The sequence below is a fragment of the Centruroides sculpturatus genome, unplaced genomic scaffold (assembly GCF_000671375.1).
Source record: "Centruroides sculpturatus isolate CEXI.00-Female unplaced genomic scaffold, Cexi_2.0 scaffold624, whole genome shotgun sequence".
NCBI lineage: Eukaryota > Metazoa > Arthropoda > Arachnida > Scorpiones > Buthidae > Centruroides > Centruroides sculpturatus.
Window position 1 is genome coordinate 313,663 of NW_019384988.1, and position 24,527 is coordinate 338,189.

Here is a 24,527-nt window from a genome sequence, read left to right on the forward strand (position 1 = left end):
AATAACACCTTAAATACTCTTTTCAGCAAGACTTTAATTTACAGTGGTGCCTCGTATAACGTATGCCTCGAATAAGGGAAGCTGCGAACAATGGACTTTCTGTTTGGCCAATACATGACTTGAGCAATGGACTGGATGTGAACAACGGACTTTTCGTTTAGTAGTTAAGTGAGGTGAACAACGGACTTTCTGTGAATTTCCACTCTTTTGCCATTGCCAATGACAATCTGCTATTTTTATAATATATTAGTATTATTAGAATATATTATTAGTATATCTGAAGTACAGAGCTCCCATTGGGATTCGGCTTGCTCCCTTGTTTATTACGTACATCACCTCAGTGCAGGGTATTTACATTTATTCAAGTGTTGTGCAAATCGTGGCTTCTAAAAAAACAAAGGTTATTTCAATTGAAACAAAGCAAGAAATCATCAGAAGGAGTGAAAGTTGACAAAAACTTCCTTGTCAAATGGGGAGATGTTCAACAGTTTACCAACACTCATTATCCAAACAAAGCTGAGGCCAACAGGATCAATGATCTCTACAATGACACCCTTGCCTGTCATTTCCGACAAGTGTTGAAGAAGAGAGAGAAACAGACCACCTTGGACATGTTTTTCAAGAAACCAGCTGCCAAAAAACAAAGGATGGAACAAGAGGAGTTGACCCTGCAAGCTCCGATAGCCTCTCCTGAATCTGGCTCTGATTAAAAAACAATAAAAAGAGATCTGCTGTAATGTGTAAAAAAGTCTGTATCTGTATGAGTGTGTGAAGAAAGTGTTCCTCCACCTCCTTCTCACAACATCTGACTACCTGGCATAATTGGTGACTGCTCCATTTTCATTTTTTTATGGTACAGTACGGTTATTTTATGCTGTGGAACGAATTATATGTTTTAACATGTATTTCTTTGGGAAAATACATTTCGTATAACAGACTTTTCACTTAACGGATGTGCACCTGGAACAGATTAAGTATGTTATATGAGGCACCACTGTATTTAAATATTTTTGACCACTTTTCATATGTCTGTGTCATATTTAAGAAAATGTTTGATTTCTAATTGTGAATTGTATTACGCAGCAGTTAAAGGTTCAAATAAGTTGAGTATTGTATTATACACCCCACTGTGCAGTCTGGATTTATATTAGAGGTGTTTTTTATGAACAAATGTCTGTCCTTAAGTTTTTGAGACATGTTTAGTTAGACTATCCAATCAACAAATAACATGTTTTAACAACATTGCTAACATACAACAATAGGATTGCATACTAAATCATGTAACAATGTTACAAAGCATGAATGTTTCTGGTGTTGCTTTAAAATGATCCAAAATTTGTTTTTTCAAATTCAAGAAAAATTTAATGGTCTGCATACTGTTGTGCTCAATTGAGAAATAGTGCTGAATACCTGTATAAGTATTATTTAAATTGAGGTATGTATTTTTTAATATAGTATTCCTGAAACATCAATGACAATGGCTGGAGCCGTATTCTGGTCACTTTCTCTGGTCTCTCGTCTCTCGCAAGCCGGTCGCTGATTGGCTAATCCAAATTATTAGCCAATCAGCGACCGGCTTGCGAGAGACGAGAGACAGTGACCAGAATATGGCCCCTGATCCTTTATCTATTATGATTCCTTAATTTTATTACATAAATTACTATAGTTCAATGATTTGTGGTTGAATGTCTTTAGTGAATAAGTTTTGTTTTTAGAATAGTTGCATTTATGTAACTACTTTGCTCCTTAACAGTTTATAGTAATGGATTCTTTGTTCATTAAATTATTATATTATTGAAATTGTATTTGGTATCTAATACAATGTCTAATGGCTGTTCCACCCTCTCAAATATTTTTACAAAGAATTGTTTTAAATTACAAAAAAATTATTTAGAGCTAAAGAAAAATTATAATTTCATGTATTCCTAAATATTCATAAATTGAAAATAATTAAAGAATGTTATTAAATAGTTTTCAACAGTTCTTTCATAATTATTTATTTTTATTATTATTAATTTGCAGTGAAACTTACAAAAGCTGGATATTGATGGGACTATTTTGTTTTTCCATGTCTCGCAGGTTTTCTGTCATTGACAGAAAGTAGTCTTACCATTTTTCTATTACCTTCTATTATCTACACAAATGCTCTGAAAATGATTAAATTAGTTTGTCTTATTTTTGATATTTTTGCTGTCATTAATTAATCATATCTTTACCTTTCTAAACCTATCTAAACCTATATCAAAGATTTATATAGGTGACCTTTGTTCCAGAGAGTGCATGAGTGTCTGCTCTCGATTAGAGGAGTGTGTGAATAACGACAGCAAGCAGTTTGAGTACCTGAGGGATTAAGGCTGTGCTTATTATTACATGTATGTGCAACATTTGTTTGTTTGTATAATAAATGCAATGAGTATTGTGCCTGTTTTCTTTTTTCATAATTGTATACCTTTGTACTCCCCTGTATATTCCTTCATATGTGGGTTGCAACAGCACGATTTCTTTCCTTCTGTCTGTCTCGTAGGTTTTGGCATTCAAATAGAAAATTTGTTAGGTCAATCTAATTGTTTTACTGAAACATATTTGAACTTTTAAACATACTTGTGAATTAGAATTTTAAGTACAGTAATACCTCGACTTACGCGAACCCGGAGTTACGCGATTTTCAAATCTCGTCGAATCGTCTTTTGTTTGAGTGCCAGGCAACTCTTGATTACTCACCCCCCCCACACTATTGTTCAGCTTACATGTTCGGACGTGTCGTGCGGAAGATGCATAGCTACAATTTATTTTGTGTTATTTATTTCTGTGTATTTTATATCTACGGAGACTTGAGAGACTCTATGTGGTGATTTCTTGTAACCATGAATAAATCAAAAGATGAGATAAGATTAACGAGAACATTTATTAGCTTACATACCTCCAACTTGGATTTTACACAAATTGCGAAATTATACCCCGACTTACGCGAATTTGACTTACGCAGTTATTGCTCGGTCCCACCTATCGCGTAAGTTCGGGGTATCACTGTACTGTAAATTCCAAATACACTGCAAGTCAAGTTCAGGTATTCTAAGTTCAAGCTAGTATTTTATAAGGAATACAGGAATATTTACAAAGATTCAAACTATAATTTACAGGATCACTTTAAACAAAAAATACACTAATCATAATTTCAAAATTAAAAAATTCTGAATGAATGTTAGCCTTGCATTGATGATTTTCTGAAAGAGCATTAACAATGAAGTTACTATTGAAAGAGTATTCATTTTTTGATGACCAAATCTGGATGTTTTATAGTTCATTGTATATAAAATACTGTAAAGTCTATAGACTTGAAACTAAAGTTAGCAGATGTCATGACCTGTGCCTTGAAACTTTTGAATTTCCTAAATACTTTTAAATTGAGAAAACTGCTAATTTGAAATTACATTTGTTAGCTATTACAATATGATTTCTATGTATCCTTGGAAAGTATTTTAATACTCAATGTTGGATACACTGATGTAATAAAGTAATACAGTAATGTAATAAAGCTACTTTGACCTCATTGACTTGCTAACAGAATGTTTTGAGAAGGAGCAGACTTCTTACAGAGAAATGAAATAGAACAGTTGAAAATTTGTAACAACATTAAAAAGTTATATGTAGTGTTACCACCTGTCTGGTTTTCACCCGGACAGTCTGGGAATTGACTCACTGTTAGGGTGAACTATTAATTTTGTCCAGGAATTTCGTAGAAATTGTGAAATTACGATGAAACAAAGTTCTTGCAAATATTTTTATAAATTTACACTATTTTAACAGCAAAAGAACTCACACTCACTGAAACTCATCTGCAATTCTGCCATGTTAGTCTGTTTATGCCGACATGTGGTGCGCAATCTGTCAATTTTTTTGCATGTATGATCATACACATCTCCAATATCCAATAGAGCTAAGTCATCTGTACCTGTTCTTTCTTAATTTAGGGTTACTTACGTTACTCCTATGTAAGTCCTTAGTCCCTAACTATAACTGATTTAGAACCGGCATGCACGTTATTCTTTGCATTGTAAAATTGCGCATGTGTCAGGAACTTCTGTTTGAACAAACCTGACCTGCCATCCGGGTCAGCGATTTTTGAAAAGATGGCAACACTAGTTATATGTATGGCATTGCATACAGCACTTTTAAGTTGTATGTCCTGTATTTCCACTTTGTGATAGATATTGTTACTGCTTGCTCACTGATATTCTGGATATTTTACTACAGTTGTTTGGAAGACTTCTTTACTGATTGCATAATTTCCCATGGAATCTGGGCTGCTAGGTGTCCAGACCTCACTTATGAGGGACATTTCTAGCATTTGCTGTAGGAGAAGCGGCAGTATCTTATGTAAAACTTCACTTTTATTAAAACTTAAATCGTTTCCAATGCACAGTAACTTCTTGGGATACTCTGTATTAGATACAGAGTGTAATGAAGCTCTGTGCTAATATTTTAGAGATAGATTCTAGAGTAAAAAATAAGCTTAAAATCCTGTACAAACATTTTTCAAATTGTGTTTTGTTTTCAAGATCTGGCCTACCAGAGAAAAGACATATTTCAAATTTCCTGCTAAAGTACTAACACTAGAGTTGTCAACAGTAAAATATTAATTTGGGAGAGAAGAGAAAAGCAAATCAATCTTGTGGTTTGTTAAATTAGACCCGGGTGTGATCTTGTCATAAAACCATTTACAATGGCATGAAAACAACAATTAAACAAGTAAACAAGAGGGAGGATAACCACCCACATTCAGGTCAGCACAGACATAACAGAAAGCTTCATATGTTACTGTCTTTCTGATTGATCAGAAGTTGGCTCTCAAAAAACATTTAAATTGGGGGTGAAGATTGGAGAAAAAGGTGTGGTGGGTAAAGTTCAGAGCTGATAGTACTTAGATCTCAGATACTTGGTAAGCCCACTGAGAATAGAGAGAGAAGTTACACTCCTCCAGAAAGAATGCTCAGGTACAGGTGTGATTGAGATTGGATGAAAAATGCAGACAGTGCTTATCCAGAAATTATTGAGAAGACATCCAAATTCCCAATTATTCCAGTCTATCCTTGAGCATTTATGTTTCACTCTGTACATTGTGATGCCATTATAAACTGTATATTTGCTGTAAATAAACTGTATATACTAAAATGAGTTGAGTTTGGAGGAATATTTCCTACAGTATGTTTTGAACATCTTGGGCCCTGCTTACTGAAGAAATCTGCTGAGGAGACAGAGGACAGAGAGGAACTTTTACTTCAACTTTTTAAAGTAGTTTTGTATTTTTTTTTAAGCTGTCAATAGATCAGGTAAATAAATGTTGCTCAAGTAAGAACCTACTATAATAAATGTAAACAAAGCCTTGACCACTTTAAAATTTTGTAGTATCCATCCACGTTACAATAAAAATAAATAGTTGGAAAGCAAAAGTTTTTAAATGTAAATTTACTTTGAATTTTACAAATTTACAAAAACTACTCAAAATATCCTTCATAGGAGCAGACATAATTAAAACTCAATACTTGTATTAAAAGAAATTCAATTTTTTCATATTCAAAAAAACAATCTTTAACACTTAAAATAAAGCTTCACTTTGTATTTGCTAATAACTCAAAATGGAAAGCAGTGGTATCCTATCAATGGGAGGTTTAAGATTGGTTTTGATATGATTTTTGGAAGGCCAGATAGCAAAACCAAAGTGGAATTTGAAAAATGTTTATATAGGATTGTAAGCTTATTTTTTGATCTTAGAATCTACTCCTAAAATATTGGCACAGAGTTTTGTTATGTCATATATAATCTGTTTATTTAAATACTCTAGTAGTATCACACTGAAATATTTTTAAGAGGCCTTTTTATTATTTGGTCAAATGTTAGATCAATATCTGTATAAGTTTTTGGTCTGTGCATGAAATGAAGATTCATATAAGTAAACAAGTGATTGGTTTGAGTTGAAAAAGATTATTTTTATATTTTTAATTTTATAATATGATTTGTGAATTAATTTTAAAGTTTATAATATCTTATAAATCAAATTTATTTTATAATTTGTAAGCAAATTTTCTAAAATTTACAAAGGTATTGATTCATTCTAATGCATTTGACTAAAGAAGAAATTTATTAATTTATGATTATTATTGATTTATTTTAATATATTTTAATAATCTAATTAGACATATTTGAACAAGTTAATTATTTTTCTATATTTATTTACATTTAAAGCTTTATATAATAACTATCTGTGACAAACAAAATTATTTTAAAAAACATTTTTTAAACAGGAATATAATTATTTCAGGTAATACAAACAAACTATGTTTATTTGTCTATAGGGAAGGATTGTCAATTTTCATCTGATTGACGCAGTTCTTTACAAGGACTGGCTAAGACGTTGATTTTATGGACCCCAGACTAAGACCCTGCTCTTTCAAATTTTTAAGAAAATTAGATAAACAAATGTTTTTGTAAATATTTTGGAACCCCACTGATAACTTTTTCCTGAGCCCTGCAAAACCTCCAGCTTAACAATGCACAAATTAATTTATTACATTGCAAAATGTTCAGTTGGATATGCAACATTTGAATATTAAATCCTGTCAGCAATGATTGTTGACAGGATTTAATATTCAAATGTTGCAGAAATGTAAATTTATTAGGAAGAGAGAGAGAGTTCAAAATGGAAAATCTATTTCTACAAGAATACATCTTTTTAATTTTTGATTTGTTCTTGAAGGATTGAATATATGCATACATGTTTATATTTTAATAATAATTTTGTATATATAATGTATAACAATGTTATAGAATAATGTACTGTATATTGTTTTAAATATTGTCGTAGATTAGATTTTTATATGTATGGTAAGAAATTAATATACAAATGATTTACTATATAGGTTGCATTTTTTAAAAAGCATTTAAGGAACAAATAATTTTTATTTCTACATATTGATATTCATACAGGATTCTGCTTAATATATTGCATTGTTTTTATAAAAATTGGGACATAAGATGCCTAATTTCTCTATTAAAAGTAAAAAAAGAATTAAATGCAAACGTATATAATTGAATATATTTAGAACTTCTCTTGGAATATGATTTCTAAAACAAATTTTTCTGTATCTATTGAAAATTTTAATGAATTTTAAAGCTAAAAATTATTTGGTATAATACAATAAAATCAGATACAAATATTTAAATGATGTTTTTATTTTTAAATTGAACTTGTAAATGAATATTTTAAAATAATGATATTATTCGGTTGGTTAGTGGGATAATAGGGAGTGATGTCATTGAACTTCCTTATTAAAAGAATTTGTCTGTTAGCTTGTCTAACGGATGTCTAATCGGATTTATGAATTTATATATAATACCAAATATTCTCATCTACAGAATTCTATAGTCATGATAAACACTTGGAATTTCATATCACTCCAATACTTTAATATCAATTTTAATCTGTCATGCGTAGAGGTAGAGTGATTGTAATTCTCAATTTCGTAAGCGCCTTTGCAACTCAACCACTAAATTGAAATGCTCTATTAACATTTCGTAATTATTTCTGTAAGCTTAATGCGTTTAGTAGTAGTTTTTAAATGAAATTTTATGTTAAAACAGTTTATAAAACTTAGAAACAAAATATTTTATTTTTATTTTTTTGGGGGGCAATTTTATTAAAAATGGATATATATTTATTTATTACGTGAAGTTTTTTAGTTTCTAGAAATGTAGAAAAATCTGATACAGGATAAATATAATAGCAGAACAAATTAATGCGGAAACGTGTGAGAAACGGGGATGATTTGTCGAGAATTACTATTATAAACCCCCTCATAGTCCTATCCTAGATTTTCTTACCGTTTTTTTCTGCTTGTTATTTGATATGCAGTCGTTTCAGCTACTGAATATGTATGTTGTATGTGCTGTGTTATATATTCTATATTGAATATTAAGCTTCGAAATTATTTAAAAATATATTTCGTAAATTACTAAATGTTTTAAGTGATTTAAAAACAACTTTTTTACGTTTATAAATTTCGTCATCTCATATTTGCCGTCGATATTTTAGAATTTATTTAATTTTCATAAGTTTAAAAGTTTAAATAATATAAGCGCACATAATTTAGAGTTGACCATAGTTAAAATTTAATTAGAACATACTTAGCGTAATAAATTATCATTTTTAATATACTCACGAGCGTAGGAGTTAGAAAATAAATTTATAATAATAATCAAGTATTAGCTAATTAAAATAATATTTTAAATACAGAAGTTTTAAGAATATTTACGTAATTATCTCGTTAAAAAAAAACAAAGTTTTATATTAAGTGGAGAAAGTTCTGACGTCACGAGGACTGTGTCCATCACATGACTGGACCATTCACAGGTGGTGATTTGTCGCAAGATCCAAGCCCGTTTTCCAGAGCGAAATTCGTCACCAGAGGATATAGATCGGTGTCTTGACGGAGTTAAGAGTTTAGCTTTAGTGTAGGGCCGATCTAATCAGCGAGAGATGTCGTCGGAGGAAACGGCGTGGTGTATCAACGTGAGTGCTCCTCAGCCGCCGCCTAGGAATCCCGCTAACATCAACAACGTGGTGAAACGTTTAAGCGAGCGGCTGAGTATGGACGGCGCCGACTCCGAAAGTAGTGAGAGCACCTCGTCTTTTTCTTGGTTCGACGACACACAAGGAGACGGGATGTGGTGCGTGGCGGGACCACGAGAAACTACCGAACAAATAACAGGATCGTATTATCCCGGGAAGCCACCACCACCTCCTCCCAGCCCCATAAGACGACAGAATCGACGAAGCCCTAGTCCGAGATCGGTCAGTAGTGGCAGCGATCGTAAAAGGTCACCATGCCCACGTCGTAACCATCGGGGTAGTCTACCGGGTGAATGTTATGTCTGGGGACAGTGGCCGTTCTGCAATCATCATCCCTGTCATTGGTATGGCCCCACTTCTAACTGTTGCTCTTCCTCGACGGAACATCTGGTAGGCCTTCTATATCTATCTATCTATATATATATATGTATACTTTGATATATTCCACAACAGATGTATTGCCTATCAAGTGACTTTCTTATTCTATGTAGTTAGGTGATTTTGTATGATAGGAATTTGGGTATTTTGACATTACCGCTGTCACTCTACTAACTAATCTTAGAATGACATTAAATCCGGAATAAGGTCACTCTGTCAGCCTTCTCTTGTTTCTGTCTTGTCGGCTTTCTCTATGGGAGAGATTGATGAATTATCAAGTAATTCCTCATCTCATATTTTTAATATTCACGTAAGATACTCGTTTGTTTATAAGTTTACAAATTTGAAAGTTTACTTAAAGAAAAATCAAAATTCTCCAGGCTCAGACGTAATTTCTTGATGATTTTGCCAAAATAATGTTAAGAAACGTTTTCAATGGAAGTTGCGGATGTTGCTCATTGCATTAAATCTCGCATATTTAAGATTTTCCATTAAGTTTGAGGATTTAGAAATCCATTATTGTTATTTTGATGGCGAGTAAAACGAAACCGTCCTTTAATGTTTTTCGACACGTGAATCTTGCAAAGAGGCCACGGGAATGTCACTATTATTGGAGTAAAGGGACTATATATAATGTGTCAGTGACCCAAAGAAGACGTTTTTCTTTATCTCCTCCTCTTACTATACGTAGAAGGGGAGTTTTTCCTTTTCTAACTCGGTGTGTAATGTCACGTGTTCCGGTACGCTATTTCTAGAACTTTTCTCCCATTAAAATATGAAAGAAAAAGACTAGTAATGGATGTTTGGAAGTATTTTTCCGATTTGATCGTTCAATTAATTAATATATTAAATAAACATAATTGCTGTTCACAAACATAATGTTTATTTATATAAAATGAGATCTTCAAAATCAAAATAAATTTTTTTACGTTAATTTATTTTGATTTTCTAAAATTTGTCTAATAATTCAGAAGCTTTACATACTTTTTAAACTCATTTTTTGATTCGAATATTTTAATTTTTATTTTTAACAATTTTTTTAAATAAATAAATAATTATCATCTGTCAAAGAACAATGACTAAAATATTTATTTATATTTATAACAATATTTTAAATTAATATTTTAATATAAAAAAATTAAATCGAAAAAATAACTTATTTTAATACATGCATGTGTATTGTATTGCACATACATACAACTACAGTATTTATTTTTATATTTTATTTAAACGCCAAAATAATAAAACATAAAATAATAAAATATTTATTTTAATAAAAAAATTCAGTTATCCCATCAGAACACAAACAATTCAAAAATGTGCTGAATCACACACATGAAATAATTTTTTTTTATTGTTCTTTTAATATCACATGTCATTATTTCTTCAGTAAAAACTTTATATATAATGATTATAATAAATTTCTAAAATACTTTGAAAAATTTAGCTTTGTATGACCTTCAATAAGGATTATGTCTTAGAATATTTCATTAATATTACTCCATAAATAAACATTAAATTTCATGATATCGAACAGTGTGGCATGCTTTGAATATCATACACTAACTGCATTTTTAGAAGCGAAAAAGTAATAAAACTGCACTGCATTATATATAATAATTGATTTATGATATTGTTTAAATACCGTAAATCTTCATAAATAAAATATTATGTTTAAATCAGTTCACTTTCTAACATCCTTACAAAATTATATCTTAATATGATATAACATAGTAATCGAGAAATGAAGCGGAAATATCTTCCACGACTTAACGATTATAATTTAATTAAATTGTGATTAAAATATGTAATAAAATTAATTTTATTAATTTTATTTAACTTGTTTTATACTTAAAATTAAACTGAGAGAATTTAGTTTAATATTTTCGATTAAACTGCATGTCAGAAGAGCTTAAAAAATTTCTCATTTTTGCCTTATAAAGACAGCATGCGCATGCAGTTTTATAAGTGAAATATTCTATAATTTGTTATGTCAAAGGTTAACTGTGCTACAGGATCACTATTTATGTTTCGTACTTCTAATTCTTCGATTGAGATAAATTAAATTAACTAAATTATTATTATTACAAGCGATATTAGTTACTTTTTTTCGTATGATCTGCTTTATTTTTACACTCGAATTATTCTTATTTAAGCTTAAATTTGAGCAATATTTTAAGTTTTTTTTACATATTTTATTATAAAAATTCTTTGTTTTGGTAATGAAAGTTCTGACGTCACGAGGACTGTGTCCATCACATGACTGGACCATTCACAGGTGGTGATTTGTCGCAAGATCCAAGCCCGTTTTCCAGAGCGAAATTCGTCACCAGAGGATATAGATCGGTGTCTTGACGGAGTTAAGAGTTTAGCTTTAGTGTAGGGCCGATCTAATCAGCGAGAGATGTCGTCGGAGGAAACGGCGTGGTGTATCAACGTGAGTGCTCCTCAGCCGCCGCCTAGGAATCCCGCTAACATCAACAACGTGGTGAAACGTTTAAGCGAGCGGCTGAGTATGGACGGCGCCGACTCCGAAAGTAGCGAGAGCACCTCGTCTTTTTCTTGGTTCGACGACACACAAGGAGACGGGATGTGGTGCGTGGCGGGACCACGAGAAACTACCGAACAAATAACAGGATCGTATTATCCCGGGAAGCCACCACCACCTCCTCCCAGCCCCATAAGACGACAGAATCGACGAAGCCCTAGTCCGAGATCGGTCAGTAGTGGCAGCGATCGTAAAAGGTCACCATGCCCACGTCGTAACCATCGGGGTAGTCTACCGGGTGAATGTTATGTCTGGGGACAGTGGCCGTTCTGCAATCATCATCCCTGTCATTGGTATGGCCCCACTTCTAACTGTTGCTCTTCCTCGACGGAACATCTGGTAGGCCTTCTATATCTATCTATCTATCTATATATATGTANGTCTTTTTTAATGTAGAATTTGAGAATTCATTTACCTAATATATAGGCCTATATATATATGTCTGTGTGTCTGCAAAGAATGTCTAAAAAGTAGAATTGATTTTTTTTCAAATAGATAATAAATCCATTTACTCAAAATAAAATCCTATTTGTTCTTATCTTCAGCTTTTTATTATTTAGTACGTTCTGTTTGTCGTGTAAGTACACGATAAACTTATCTTATTCGTTAAAAAAATAAATTTATATGTTAACTAAATTTATCACCATTGAGAACAGTCAGCTGTTTAAAAAAATTTGGCTTCACACAAATGTTTTGTATACATTAAAAACCACAACTCTTTCTCCCCTTCCTTTCAGTCTTTCAGACAGTTGTGCAATATGCCACATTCTTTATACAGAAAGAAACTTACTGCGTGCAAAATTCGGATTCGACAGTCGTCCAGATTCTCACAGATAATTTAATTTTGATCGTGTGACCTCAATGTCTCTTCTGTGGATCGGATCTTTCAATAATGTGCAAAATGAAATCGCTAACTGCGAAATTTTGCGGAAGAACTTAATTTCGGTGGTAAAAAAGGTAATCTTTTTTCGAGAAATACGTTATAAATGTAAACAGTGGCGTGGTAAAATTCATTTTGTTGCTTTATTAATGAATAATTATTTCATAAAAATGTATTATAATTTAGAGGGTCACGTTTGCTAGTGTGTAAGTAGTCATAGATATCATCGTAAGTCTTTCCATGTATTCTATTTAGATAAAATTAAGAGAGTATTTTTATAATTAACATATTTTTTTTTTAAATTGGTCAGTGACCCAGTGGGTTATACCACTGAACAGTGGAAGTTGATTGCGGGTTCGCGCTTGCCCAACTGGCTAACCACGTGGAGTTTTTCGGGTTTTCTCCACGTGTCTAACACCTAGGTTGCCAGATTTCTACGACCAAAGGATGCTTAAAAATGACAAGTGCTATCTATCTCTTTCCAACTTTCACTTAACCCTGTCCCACTCCAAAAAAAGTAAAATTGAATATTAGTTTAGTTAAAGACATACTATTCAATTTTACTTTTATTTCAGTTTATATATACGTATATAGACTTAAAAATTATAATGTCAGTATTGACTATCAATATTTCTACATTTTAATTTAATTTAGAATTTTAAAATATTTAATGATAAACCGTAGCTCTGTATAGGGAAGGATATGAATCGATATAAGCGGACAGGAATTCGTCTGTGCATAAATCCACCACTGCCATTGCATAATGCATTGAAAAATGAAGATAAAAGACAAATTGCGGCAAGGACATTTTAGTTGAAATAAAGGACGTCTGATAACCTACTAATACCCTAAATAGGGGCCACTTATCTATACCGGTAGAATTCCCAGGGTGGCACTCCATGAGCAGATCACCCATGTATTGCATTGCCTTACATCACCAATTCAATCCAATCCTACTTAAGAAAATTGCTGCCTTGCACGAGAATTTTTTTTAAGATAAGTGAAAATTAACTATAAAATACGTTAAAATACTGTATATATACACTATGTAACCTGTAAATATCAATCATTGCAATTGCTTAATTTCTTGAAACAACAGTCAGTTTTTTGCATATTTATATATAATGCATAGACATTAAATCACCGTTTAAAATAAGATTTATTCATTATCAAGAATTTGTATTAAAAAAATGTTCAAAATCGTGTAAATTGCTACTGTGCATGGAAAAATTATTCTTATTCTCTTCTCCAATTAATGGTGTTAATAAATGTTTGGAAGAGGCGCTATTTTTTATACAAATGCCTCTTCCGAACACTTCTCCGATGGCCAAAATTGAAACTAATAGCAAAGTTTTCTCCTGCATGTTCTGGAGGATATATTCACCAAATTTTCTTGCTAGCTTCATTAGATCCCGCTTCAGACAACTTAAGTAGAAGTTTAATTATAACCATCCTGTATATGGTCAGAAACTAAGTTGCATTCCTAGGTTGTTCTTGTAGTTTCCGAAGGATTAGGAAACAAATAAAAAAACATAAAAGGATTCTCCTAAATATTCTAATACTGTATTCACTTCATTTCATCCTTTTTGATAGAGGAGTGTTGCAGCTCATCGCTTTTCACTCCGGAAGAAACAGTGGGGTCGATCGCACAGCGACCGAAGAGGCGGTCTTATCGAAGACGACCCCCACGAGAAAGGGAGACAGAAAGCCTTCCGAGAGGACTTTGGGGGAAGCTGGCCCCTATTCAGGCGTCATTGGCAAGGAGGAAAACCCGGAAAAACTCCCTCTGCCAGCTCGTCCGAGTGAGGCGCGAACCCCCGATCGAACTCTGGTGTTTAGGGTCTGGTCACCACTATTAAGCGGAGACGGAGTCCACTCGGCCACTTCTAATACTGTATAAGCAGCTGTTATAATAAATGTTGAAATAGATATTTTAAATGATTTGTAAATTATATGGAATAATTTAACAGTAGAGAAAATCAGTAAAAAATTCCCATATTTACTAATTCTGTTGTTAATGGATTGTTCAGTAGACGTTGGAGAATAATGAAAAAATTGGAGAGAAAATTTCTGAGAATTGATATAAAAGGGTGCAATTTTCTGAACAAGAGAGTTCTCAATATGTTAAAAAATAGTTTTAGATGAGAATTTTTTAAACTAAAATCTTCACGATATAATCGGAATTTTTTAGAATTTTATAACAGGAAAAATTCACTTGTGATTTTTATTATTACTTTTAAGTATTGTATTGTATAAATCTAACGAATTTATCATTATTGCAATAGACTATGTTTTAATTTTCTTGCCTAATTTTTAGTTTTCAAATTTGGCTTTTGGAGTCAGTATTCATTTTTTACAGTGTTAATTAGTGTGATTATTTTAAAAATTGATTGTATAATTGCTTACACAAATAATATTGCTTATATTAACAAATAAAAAAGAGTGATCTTTCTTACGTAGGAGGAATCAACGTTTTTAGAATTTGAGTCATTCAAGGATTATTCATTTATTTATTTACAAGGATGAAGTAATTTAAACTGAAATAATTTCTAAATTTCTTGTAAGTGCTTGATTCTTAACTATAATATATTTAGAATTGGTATTCGAGTTTTGTTTGTTTTTATTTTTTACCTAATAAGCAGTATATACGTGGTAAAGTTAAAATGAACCGAACGTCCATACCACTTGTCAAATCAGCTATTTTTAAAATAGCTTCCAGTTAGAAGCACCTGGAAGCTATTTTTTGTGGTGTCTTTATGGGATCTCATCGCTGCAGCTACCACTTCTATTTCCGATTGGAACCTGCAACTCTTTGACTTCATTTTTATTTTAGGTACAGATACAAGTTTGTGGACAAGATCAAGGAAGTAGAGGAAGCATTGTTATGCCTTTCTTCGTCGGGCATTCATTAACGAAGGCTGGATGGCCGATGCGATTAAGGCGTCAGCCTACCGCTCTGGCGTACCCAGGATCGAATGCGGGTGGTCGAAAAAACTAGGAATTTTTCACGGGCGGTCGGGTCCAGTCTCCTTCATTGTGGACTTGGCCGAATCCACGATGAGTATGGATAAAAGTCCTTCTTAGTGTCAACAGGACGGAAAGGATGGATTAATGGAATAAGGCAACGCAACACTTGGGCGATCTGCCAAGAGGGGATACTTCACGGGAGGACTTTTTATGGGAAACTGGTCCTATTTAGACCTTAGACACGGAGAAAACTCGAAAAATTCTACGTGGAGAGCCCGTTGGTGGGGCGTGAACCCACGACCGACTGACAGTGTTCGGTGGTTTTATCCACACGACCAACGGCGGGCTAAAAGAAATGCACACATTAACCAGGAACGACCAGCAGAATGTAGAAACTGCAACGACAAAACGCCTACAGACATCACAAAACTGGCTTTTGTGATGTTCTTCCGCAGTGATACATTTCTGCCACAAGTAGCAGAAATGTATCACTGCGGAAGGAACTAACGTTGGATATGGTCTGATGGAAAGAGTTTAAAAATATCTTGTATATATATAAATATATCTTAAAAATATCTGTATCTTGTTTAAAAATGCTTGCGCCAAAAGTTTGGTTCATACCTTGTATAAGATATATATCACTAAGTGTTCGTTAAGATATAATATATTGCTTTTAAATAATTCCAAGTACAGTTTAACTTGAGGGGTCTTCATTATGATATTTCAATATCCAAAAGATGAGAATTATTGGTTTTCAGAACCATTATTTAAAACCGAAGTCGGCAATTTTTGGGGGAGTTCACAGACCGCATTGCAGTTTTATTTTGAAGAGAAGCGGGCTGCACGTATTTCAATTATGAAAGGTTAATGAAGGCTGGGAGATGGAATATCCTTTAGTAAAAGTAACTGGAAATGTTTTCTAGTGAATTTTTTTAAAATTATAAAGTTCGGTGAATAGTTTTTACTTTTCTGGCCGTTATATGATATATGATAGTGGAAAAGTATGGCGATCGGTCAAAAAATGACTCTCCAAGATTTTTACATTTTTTGGACTCGGGACTTTGAAACATCGAGAAATGCAAAAAATTAGGGGCTTTTCTGTGTGTGAGGGGCCCGATTTTGTTCACCCTGTTTGAAGCTTAATAACTCCTATGCTTTTTGTCGAAAATTTCTGAAATTTTGCAGGGAGGTTTGTGTTTTAGGTGGATTGATGCTATTAAATTTTGGTGGTTAAAGGTCGAGGGGATGAGGAGATAGAGGAGGTTTACGTGGAGTAGGACTTAATGAAGATTTTACTCGTTATTAGCATTTATAATTTTTTAAAAATAAAACTCATCTGTACTCTCAAAATTAAGCTTTTTGACATTTTATAATAATTAATAACATAAAAGTTTATTTTAATAAAATATCGTAACAATATCAAACTTCATACAAAATTTTACATTATTTTGCCTGGAAAGTAACCCAATTCTGCTGAATTTTTTAAAGAATGCATGAAATTTAATTTTTATTAAATAAAAACAGTACTTTATTATTTATCAATTCATTTGTATGCTTTATTTATAAACAAAATGATAATTAAGATGCTTTATTTAGATCAGGGGTGTCCAATCTTTTTGTTTTTCTGGGCCACATTGGAAGATGTCATGGAGTTTTGGGCCACTAGTATATTATATATACTTGTGGCCCAATCCTTAAATATACAAGTATATTTAAGGATTAACATGTCTAGATTATAGTAATAAGTATTAAATCTTTATCACGAAAAAGGGTATTTTAAAAAATTACTTTTACAGACACTTTCAATTTTTACTTAGAAGTAGATAAATTCATTTATTATAAAGGAGACAAACAAAAATTTATTTGAAAAACACAAATATTTGTTTTATTTGGGTCTTTAATTAATAAAAAATGACAAAACACCATTTTAAAGCACATTTTTATTCGACTAATATATTTATGACTAATATATTTATAAATAATATGCAGTCCAAAAAGTAGCCAATGCGACAAAGGATATTTTTTACGCCAAACTAAAAAAAGGGCAGCCAACTTTGGTGCAAAGTAGCCAAATCATGCAACGCTGGAAGGAATACTAAATAAAGTTGGAGTTGGGACTCAAAGGATTATAGACCCAAATTCGGAGAAAGGACAAAAGATAAAGAAGTGAGGAAGGTTGGGAAATTAAGGGTCCATATTTGCATAACAGAGTCTATTTAACCTTTCTCACTACTTTTTATTTGGGTCTTTGATTTGGGTCTATAATTCTTTGAGTCTCAACTTTAGCTTTATTTAGTATTCCTTCGTCATTCACACATTTCCAAGTATTTGAAAATATTTCCTTTCCACTCAAAAATAAAATATATATAAAGGTTTACGGCTTTGGTGAAACTTCTTTTACTTTAGTTTATGCCGTTGAAATAAATAAATAAAATAAAATAAAATAAATTTGTCTGTTTACCGCATTGGAACTTGCCTTGGGCCGCATGCGGCCCGCGGGCCGTGGGTTGGACACCCCTGTTTTAGATAATTAAAACTACACTGTTACATTGCTTATTATCTAATATAATACCGAAATAATTAGGAGCAGAATATTACTTAATTTGACATATAATAATAATAATAATAAATTGTACGATATTTTTATTACAAAAGATTCTGTTTACACTTACTATTTTCTCTCAATGTGACTCGAACTTGCGCAGAACCAACATAAAAAGAGGCCCACCGGTGGACAAGCGGTCTTCGTACCCTGAACACTGGGAGTTCGGTCATGGGTTCGAGCTTCGCTCGGACGGTTTGCCATTTGGAGTTTTCCGGATTTTCTCTACGTCTAACGCTTAAATAGGGCCAGTTTCCCTTTAAAAGACTCCCGGAAGGCATCCCCTAGGCAGATCGCCCAAGTGTTGCGTTGCCAGAACTAAACAAACAAACCAACATAAAAACGATCGTAGATGTGGCACTATCAAACGAAACGAACGGATAGTCTAATCATCAAAATAAATGAAAAATTTTTAAATGAAACGAAAATTTCATTCAAAATTTTATAATTATATCAGCGAAATTAATATAAATGTTTCTGCCATCGCAAAAAGAATAAAACTGAAATGAATAATCAGTGGCGCTAATTGCTGATTTAATATTGCACCGTTACAGTGCTACTTTGATGCAGTGTCTTTCATTTCCTATTTTCAGTGATGCGTTATCCTGTGGCAAAATGGGCAATTGCCTGGGGCATACACCAACAGGGAGCCCCAAACGAAACTTTTATGAACTCAGCATTGTAGTAAGAATATCGAAATTTAAATCTGGCGACAAATCTGATGACCTTAGATTAGGGATGGGCAATCTGCGGCCCGCGTCGTACAAAATATTACAAAACAATATAACGCTATATAAATAAAAATTTAAAATACAGTAGAACCTCCATTATCCGGACCTCCAATATCCGGATTTTCGATTATCCGGATTGTTCAAAATGAACAAAAATTTTACGAATTTGCTGATTTGTACGGTTTAAATACAGTATTTACTTTTAATATTACCGATATGCACCATACAAAATAAAACGTGTTGTATTATCATTAAAAGACAAATTAAAGTATTTGTTTTGATTATCCGGATTTATCCTTATCCGGACTACCTTCATCCCCAATTAGTCCGGATAATAGAGGTTCTACTGTACTGACATCCAGTCGTCTGTAATCGTACTAAATACTAAGAGCCCGCTTATATATATTCGACGCAACTAGAGTTGGCCCTTGGATTGTTCATTTTTGCGTCTGTAAGGGGTGATAGAATTGTTTACGAATGTACATGTACAGTACTTTCGTAGACTGTCCATACGCGCTTGAATCCTTTTCAATATTAAATGAAGCCTAAGGTAGTATATGTGCATTCGTAAACAATTCTATCACCCCTTAAAGACGCAAAAATAAACCAATTCAAGGGCCAACTCTAATTGTAAGCACTATAGTAATTTAACCTGAATTCACTGTACACTTCATATAGATCTGTAAAGTTTTACGAACGCTTTGTATAGTTGCATTTAATTTTTTGGTTTTTTTTGCAAATCATATAGTACTATTAATTTACTGTGGTTTATCCGAATTATAGAAAATAGTACGTTAACTATTTGAAATTTTACGGAAATAGACTTTTTAATTTTAAATATCGAAGTTAGAATTTCTGTTTAATAATAAATGTTACTATTAATTTCCAAAATTGAAATTAAAAATGTTTGAACTAGAAAATTATTAATATTTTAAAAACAATTCAGACTTAGACTGGACGGTAATAAATACAAAAACCACATATGAGAAGGTTTCAACTTCGCATTACTTTCAATGCTGGACTGACCTTGAGGTTCGAACGCGGTTTTGTACAATAAAAGCTAGTTATAACCGTTATAAGCTCGATGACAAATAGCCAAATATACTGATATATTTCATTCGCATCAATTCCAGCAGACACATCAAGTACAGTATACCTATGTTAATTTATGAATATATGAATAAATATTTGTAATTTATCCGCATTTTTTTTCTTTTATGTCAGTTCGAAAGTTTCAAATATGGTCCTTACATAGAAAAAGCTTCTCCCCTGCCCTAGATTGACAATGTGGTTCAATTACTGAACACACTGGAAGTCGTGTTCAAAATCAAACGAGGATACTGAGGGGTTCCCCAAAGAAAAATGTCTGAAGTCAACACTGTACATGTGATCCCCAATTCAAATTTGCTTAGGCCCCATGAAGCTATAACGCACTGCCTATTTGAAATACTATTATGTCATTCTAGATGAATTACAGGTACTGTAGTGTACACATTTGAAAGTGTAAACAATTAATGAATAATAGACTCTAATTTTCACAAAATAATGTGATTTATTAAATACGATTGAACTAATTATGTCGTATTTAGGTTATTGTGTAAGTTATTTGTGTTTGAATATTCAAAATTGCTTTTTTTAATTGTCTTTAAATTATGTACTGTACATATATATATATTAAAATATTCAATGTAATTAATTTAAATGAGGTTTTAAATAAGAATATAAGAACATTTTTGTTTATATGTATCCAAATGTTTATAAATGTTTTGAATATAAACTATACACTTACATTTATTTAGGCGGTTTTTTTTAATCACATAATATGATCTTCTAAAACACTTAAGTATATTTTTAATTAATACGTATTTAAAATTACTTATATAGGTTAATAGTATATAGTTTACAGTATATAAGTTTATGAACGATATCATGTATTTATGATACGATGTTTACGGCTCCTATGTGACAAAGTTTGGCCACACCTGAAATAGCGTGACATTCACTGTTTGTAGTTTCGTTTAGATGGCTTCCCTGCAATAAGTCCAATTTGTTCTGCAGGGAAGCTTCCTTTCTCATAAGTTCCTTTTTGCACTCAGAAATTTTCTCCGTTTTTAAATAAAGTTATCAAAGTTATTAATAATGGGAACCTTTCTTTAATTTTACTTAAAATTTAATTTTTAGATAGATTTTCTCCCGTTAACGTGTATATAAATACAAACTGATTTAAGTTTTAGCAAGAGAAATTCTACATACAGTATTTCTTATTTTTAAATGTCGTTTTATAATATTTAAACATATTTAGAGAGACGTTGAAAACTGTGCTTTATAATTGTGTTAGAATTATAATTATATGTAGGAGTTGTTGATACTAGAAGACTAGCAATGTGATATACTATATTCATTAATATATAATGGATCATTTGTAATAATTATGTTCGTAGAACGTGTTAGGAGTTTTATGAGAATCTGAGATCGTTTTCTGTATATGAAATGTAAAGATTAAACTGACTAAGAATATCATAAAACAATATGTTGTTATCAATAAATACAGTATTGTGAAATGTGTAAGATATTGGGCTGCCATTTAAACATTTTTTAAAACTCTCTGCTTTGTGGGCACCATCAGAGCTTTTTTAAGCAAGCCTATTATGGGTTCAGCCAGGCCACAGTGGGGGCGGCTAGGTGGTTGAGGAAAGGAGCCACCTCTCCGAAAATTTTTCGGGGTTTTTCTACCCGCCCGGATTCGATCCCGGATCTCCACTACAATAATTAACTGAATGAATAATGTATATATTATTATTATTTAACTGTAATGAACTGTTTTATAAGCTGATTTTCATTCCAATCAATATATCAATAAATTATTAGGTTGTTGTAAATGAAATGGCAGATTTTTACTGTTCAAATTACATATGTAACATAATGTACATATTTTACTTCTGATTTTGAACCATTATTCATTTAATTTTAAACTTACACACATTCAAACAAAATTGTCTCCACCGACATTAATATACATTTCCCAATGCAATAGAAATGCATTAACGCCAATTTGATAGAAATCACGATAATGAGAAGTTTAAAAGTCATTAAAGGTTACTTTTAATTCTGTTTTCTTCCTCGAAGACTTCCCTTGCCAAAAAAACTGTCCAAAAACAAACAAACAAACAAATAAACAAAAAAAAACAAGTGGTAGTCTGTCGGCAAAAAGTCTGGAGAATAAAGTGGATGGGGAAGAATTTCATTTGAATACTTTCAGTTTTGTGACGAATAATTAAAGAAGTGCAGACCCCCAAATGATGCTCCTTATTTCTCTCGCCGAGTTCTTGTGGTACCCGTTTGTCGATTTTCCCTAATGTGTTTAGATGTTGAGAAATGTCTGATTAATGTCCAGTATGTTCAACCATTTCGCGATTTCCCGGACAATCAGGTGATATTCTTCAATCCTGATTTTTGAGATTTGTATTCCCGGAATGAAATTTTTTTGAACCAATGCCTGATCGTCTGCTCACTCACAGAACCTTCATCAAAAGTTTTTATTAGAAATTCGGATTGCTTCTGCTGCATTATGTCCCTGCTTATACAGTACTCATAAAATAATATTCAATTTCCTTTTCTTTCCATGCCGTCAGAAAAAGTTTTCTTAAACACGTGAAACTCACAATATAAATAAGATTACATTTTAAAATTCACGTATTATATGTGTGCTCTTCCAATTGCAAACATACAGCAACGTTCACTTGAAAAAAAGTTTACAAGTTTAACATAAAAAAAAAGAAAAGACCATTTCATTTGCAACGACCAAGGCCAGGCCACTGGATTCATTTTCTGTTAGTAAAAATTTTGTTTATTTTATTTATTTACAGCAACGCGGTACAGGGGCGATATGCCGAAGGGGATGACATTACAAGAAAATGACCTCAATTTAGGTGTTAGTAACGTGAATAAAACCCGGAAAACTCCACATGGCCACTCCACGCTGGCAGTTGGTCGTTGGTTCAATCCTCGGAATTTTATATTAACTTTTATCTAAAATAATTCAAATGTTTTGACGAGTTTGTGTTATGTACTGTACAGTACATTGAGAAATAAAGATAAAAAATTATTAATTTTTCTATTAAAAAGTATTTTTTAAAAAGCTGTTGTAGAAGATTAGCTGCTTATTTTCTGTTGGATATCATAAGTTTTATTACTTTCCTGGCTGTTATATATAACAGAGGGAAAGTATGGCAATCGATCAAAAATGACCCACCCCAAGATTTTTATATTTTTGAACTCGGGACACATTGAAACGTCGATAAATGCAAAATTATCTGAGGGAATTTCTGTATGTATCCACGTTAACTTAATGTGTGGGGGGCACGATTTTGTTCACCCCTGAAGCTTAATAACTCCTGTGCTTTTTGTCGAAAATTTCTGAAATTTCGCATGGAAGTTTATGAGGGGGATTGATACTATTAAATTTTGGCGATTAAAGATCGAGGCGGTGAGGAGATAATGGGGGTCGTGTTTATCTCCAGTAGGATCGGACTTAATGACGATTTTACTCGTTGTTATCATTTACAATTTTTTTTTATAAAACTCATCCCTACCCTGAAAATTAAGGTTTTTGCCGTTTTACAATAGTTAAAAATAGAAAAAGTTTTTAAAAATATGATAACAGATGGCTCCACCAAAATTTTAACTTTTGCCGGGAAAGTTGAGCAACTCGTTGCTAGTTTATTTTTAATATTTATTTAATAAATTTATATGTTCGGACTCCAGCATTTGTCTCGGGCGCATGATTCGGAAGGGCCCAAAATTTGACATTCCATATAAAAATCACGATACGAATTAAAGTATTTATATGGTTTTTTTATGGAGCCTTATATTTATGACTGACGAGGAGCCCCATCTTACCACTCAGTTGCTGTGCTTGTTAATGTTTCTAAACTAACAAAAGATGTTTAAAATCTCCGAAAATGGATTTCTGTGAAGGAGGTTTCTTCTTCGATGTGTATTATGTCATTTATATATTTTTAGTGTCTTTAGTCGAGCAATGTGTATTTTTGTAGTTGTAGAGAGAATCCGATATCTGAAAACAGAAGGAATAATTTGATCCTCCTGTTTCTCTAATTGCGTAATAAATAATGCCACATGTAAATAGTAGTTTTATTTTTTCGTTTATGCAGTGGCATTTACTGGAAATGAATTTAAATATTTACTTCGCCAAAAATATAAACACAACGTAACGAAATAAAGCAACGAAATTAATATAACAATTATTCGTTGTTTTTTTCTGGTGTTCTTTTATAATGATAATAATGACAATAACACCTCTAGGCTTATATCTATGGCTAGAGGCTCATTAAAGTATAATAATAAAAGATCATTTTTAAAATAATTTGAAGACAAGACGTAAATTTAATAATTTTCGGGTCTACAGTATTATTTATTCACACATTGAAGGGGACAGTTTGCTATACACAAGAATTTATCTTTGTTTACAGACTATTAATGTGTTTTTTTTATATTTTAGAGGCAATAATCTGCCGAGTATTATACATATAATTAATTTAATTACTACTACTACTATTATTATTGTATTATAGTGTGTAAAAAGAACGTTTTAGAGGACGCAAAATATTATTTTCATGTATTGTTTAAATTATTTTATTTTGGCCTTGGAATTTTTAAAATGAGTCGCTCTATTTATATTTTCGAGCATATATTTTAATTGCTATTCTTCAAAGCTTTCGACTTTGCGTGTTTAAAACTAAATAGCAATTATCTTCGATTTGTTTTTTTTTATTGTT

General features: G+C 32.1%; 1 protein-coding gene across 1 annotated transcript in view; it reads left to right on the forward strand.

Moving 5' to 3' along the window:
* Nucleotides 1-23,360, forward strand: part of LOC111632947 (liprin-beta-1-like) — a 49,845-nt gene extending 26,485 nt beyond the window's left edge. Inside the window, exon 4 of the mRNA XM_023377467.1 lies at nucleotides 22,599-23,360. Within this exon, the coding sequence (XP_023233235.1) occupies nucleotides 22,599-22,634 (36 nt within the window). The 3' untranslated portion in view covers nucleotides 22,635-23,360. The remainder of the gene's footprint in view (nucleotides 1-22,598) is intronic.
* Nucleotides 23,361-24,527: the final 1,167 nt, after the last annotated feature.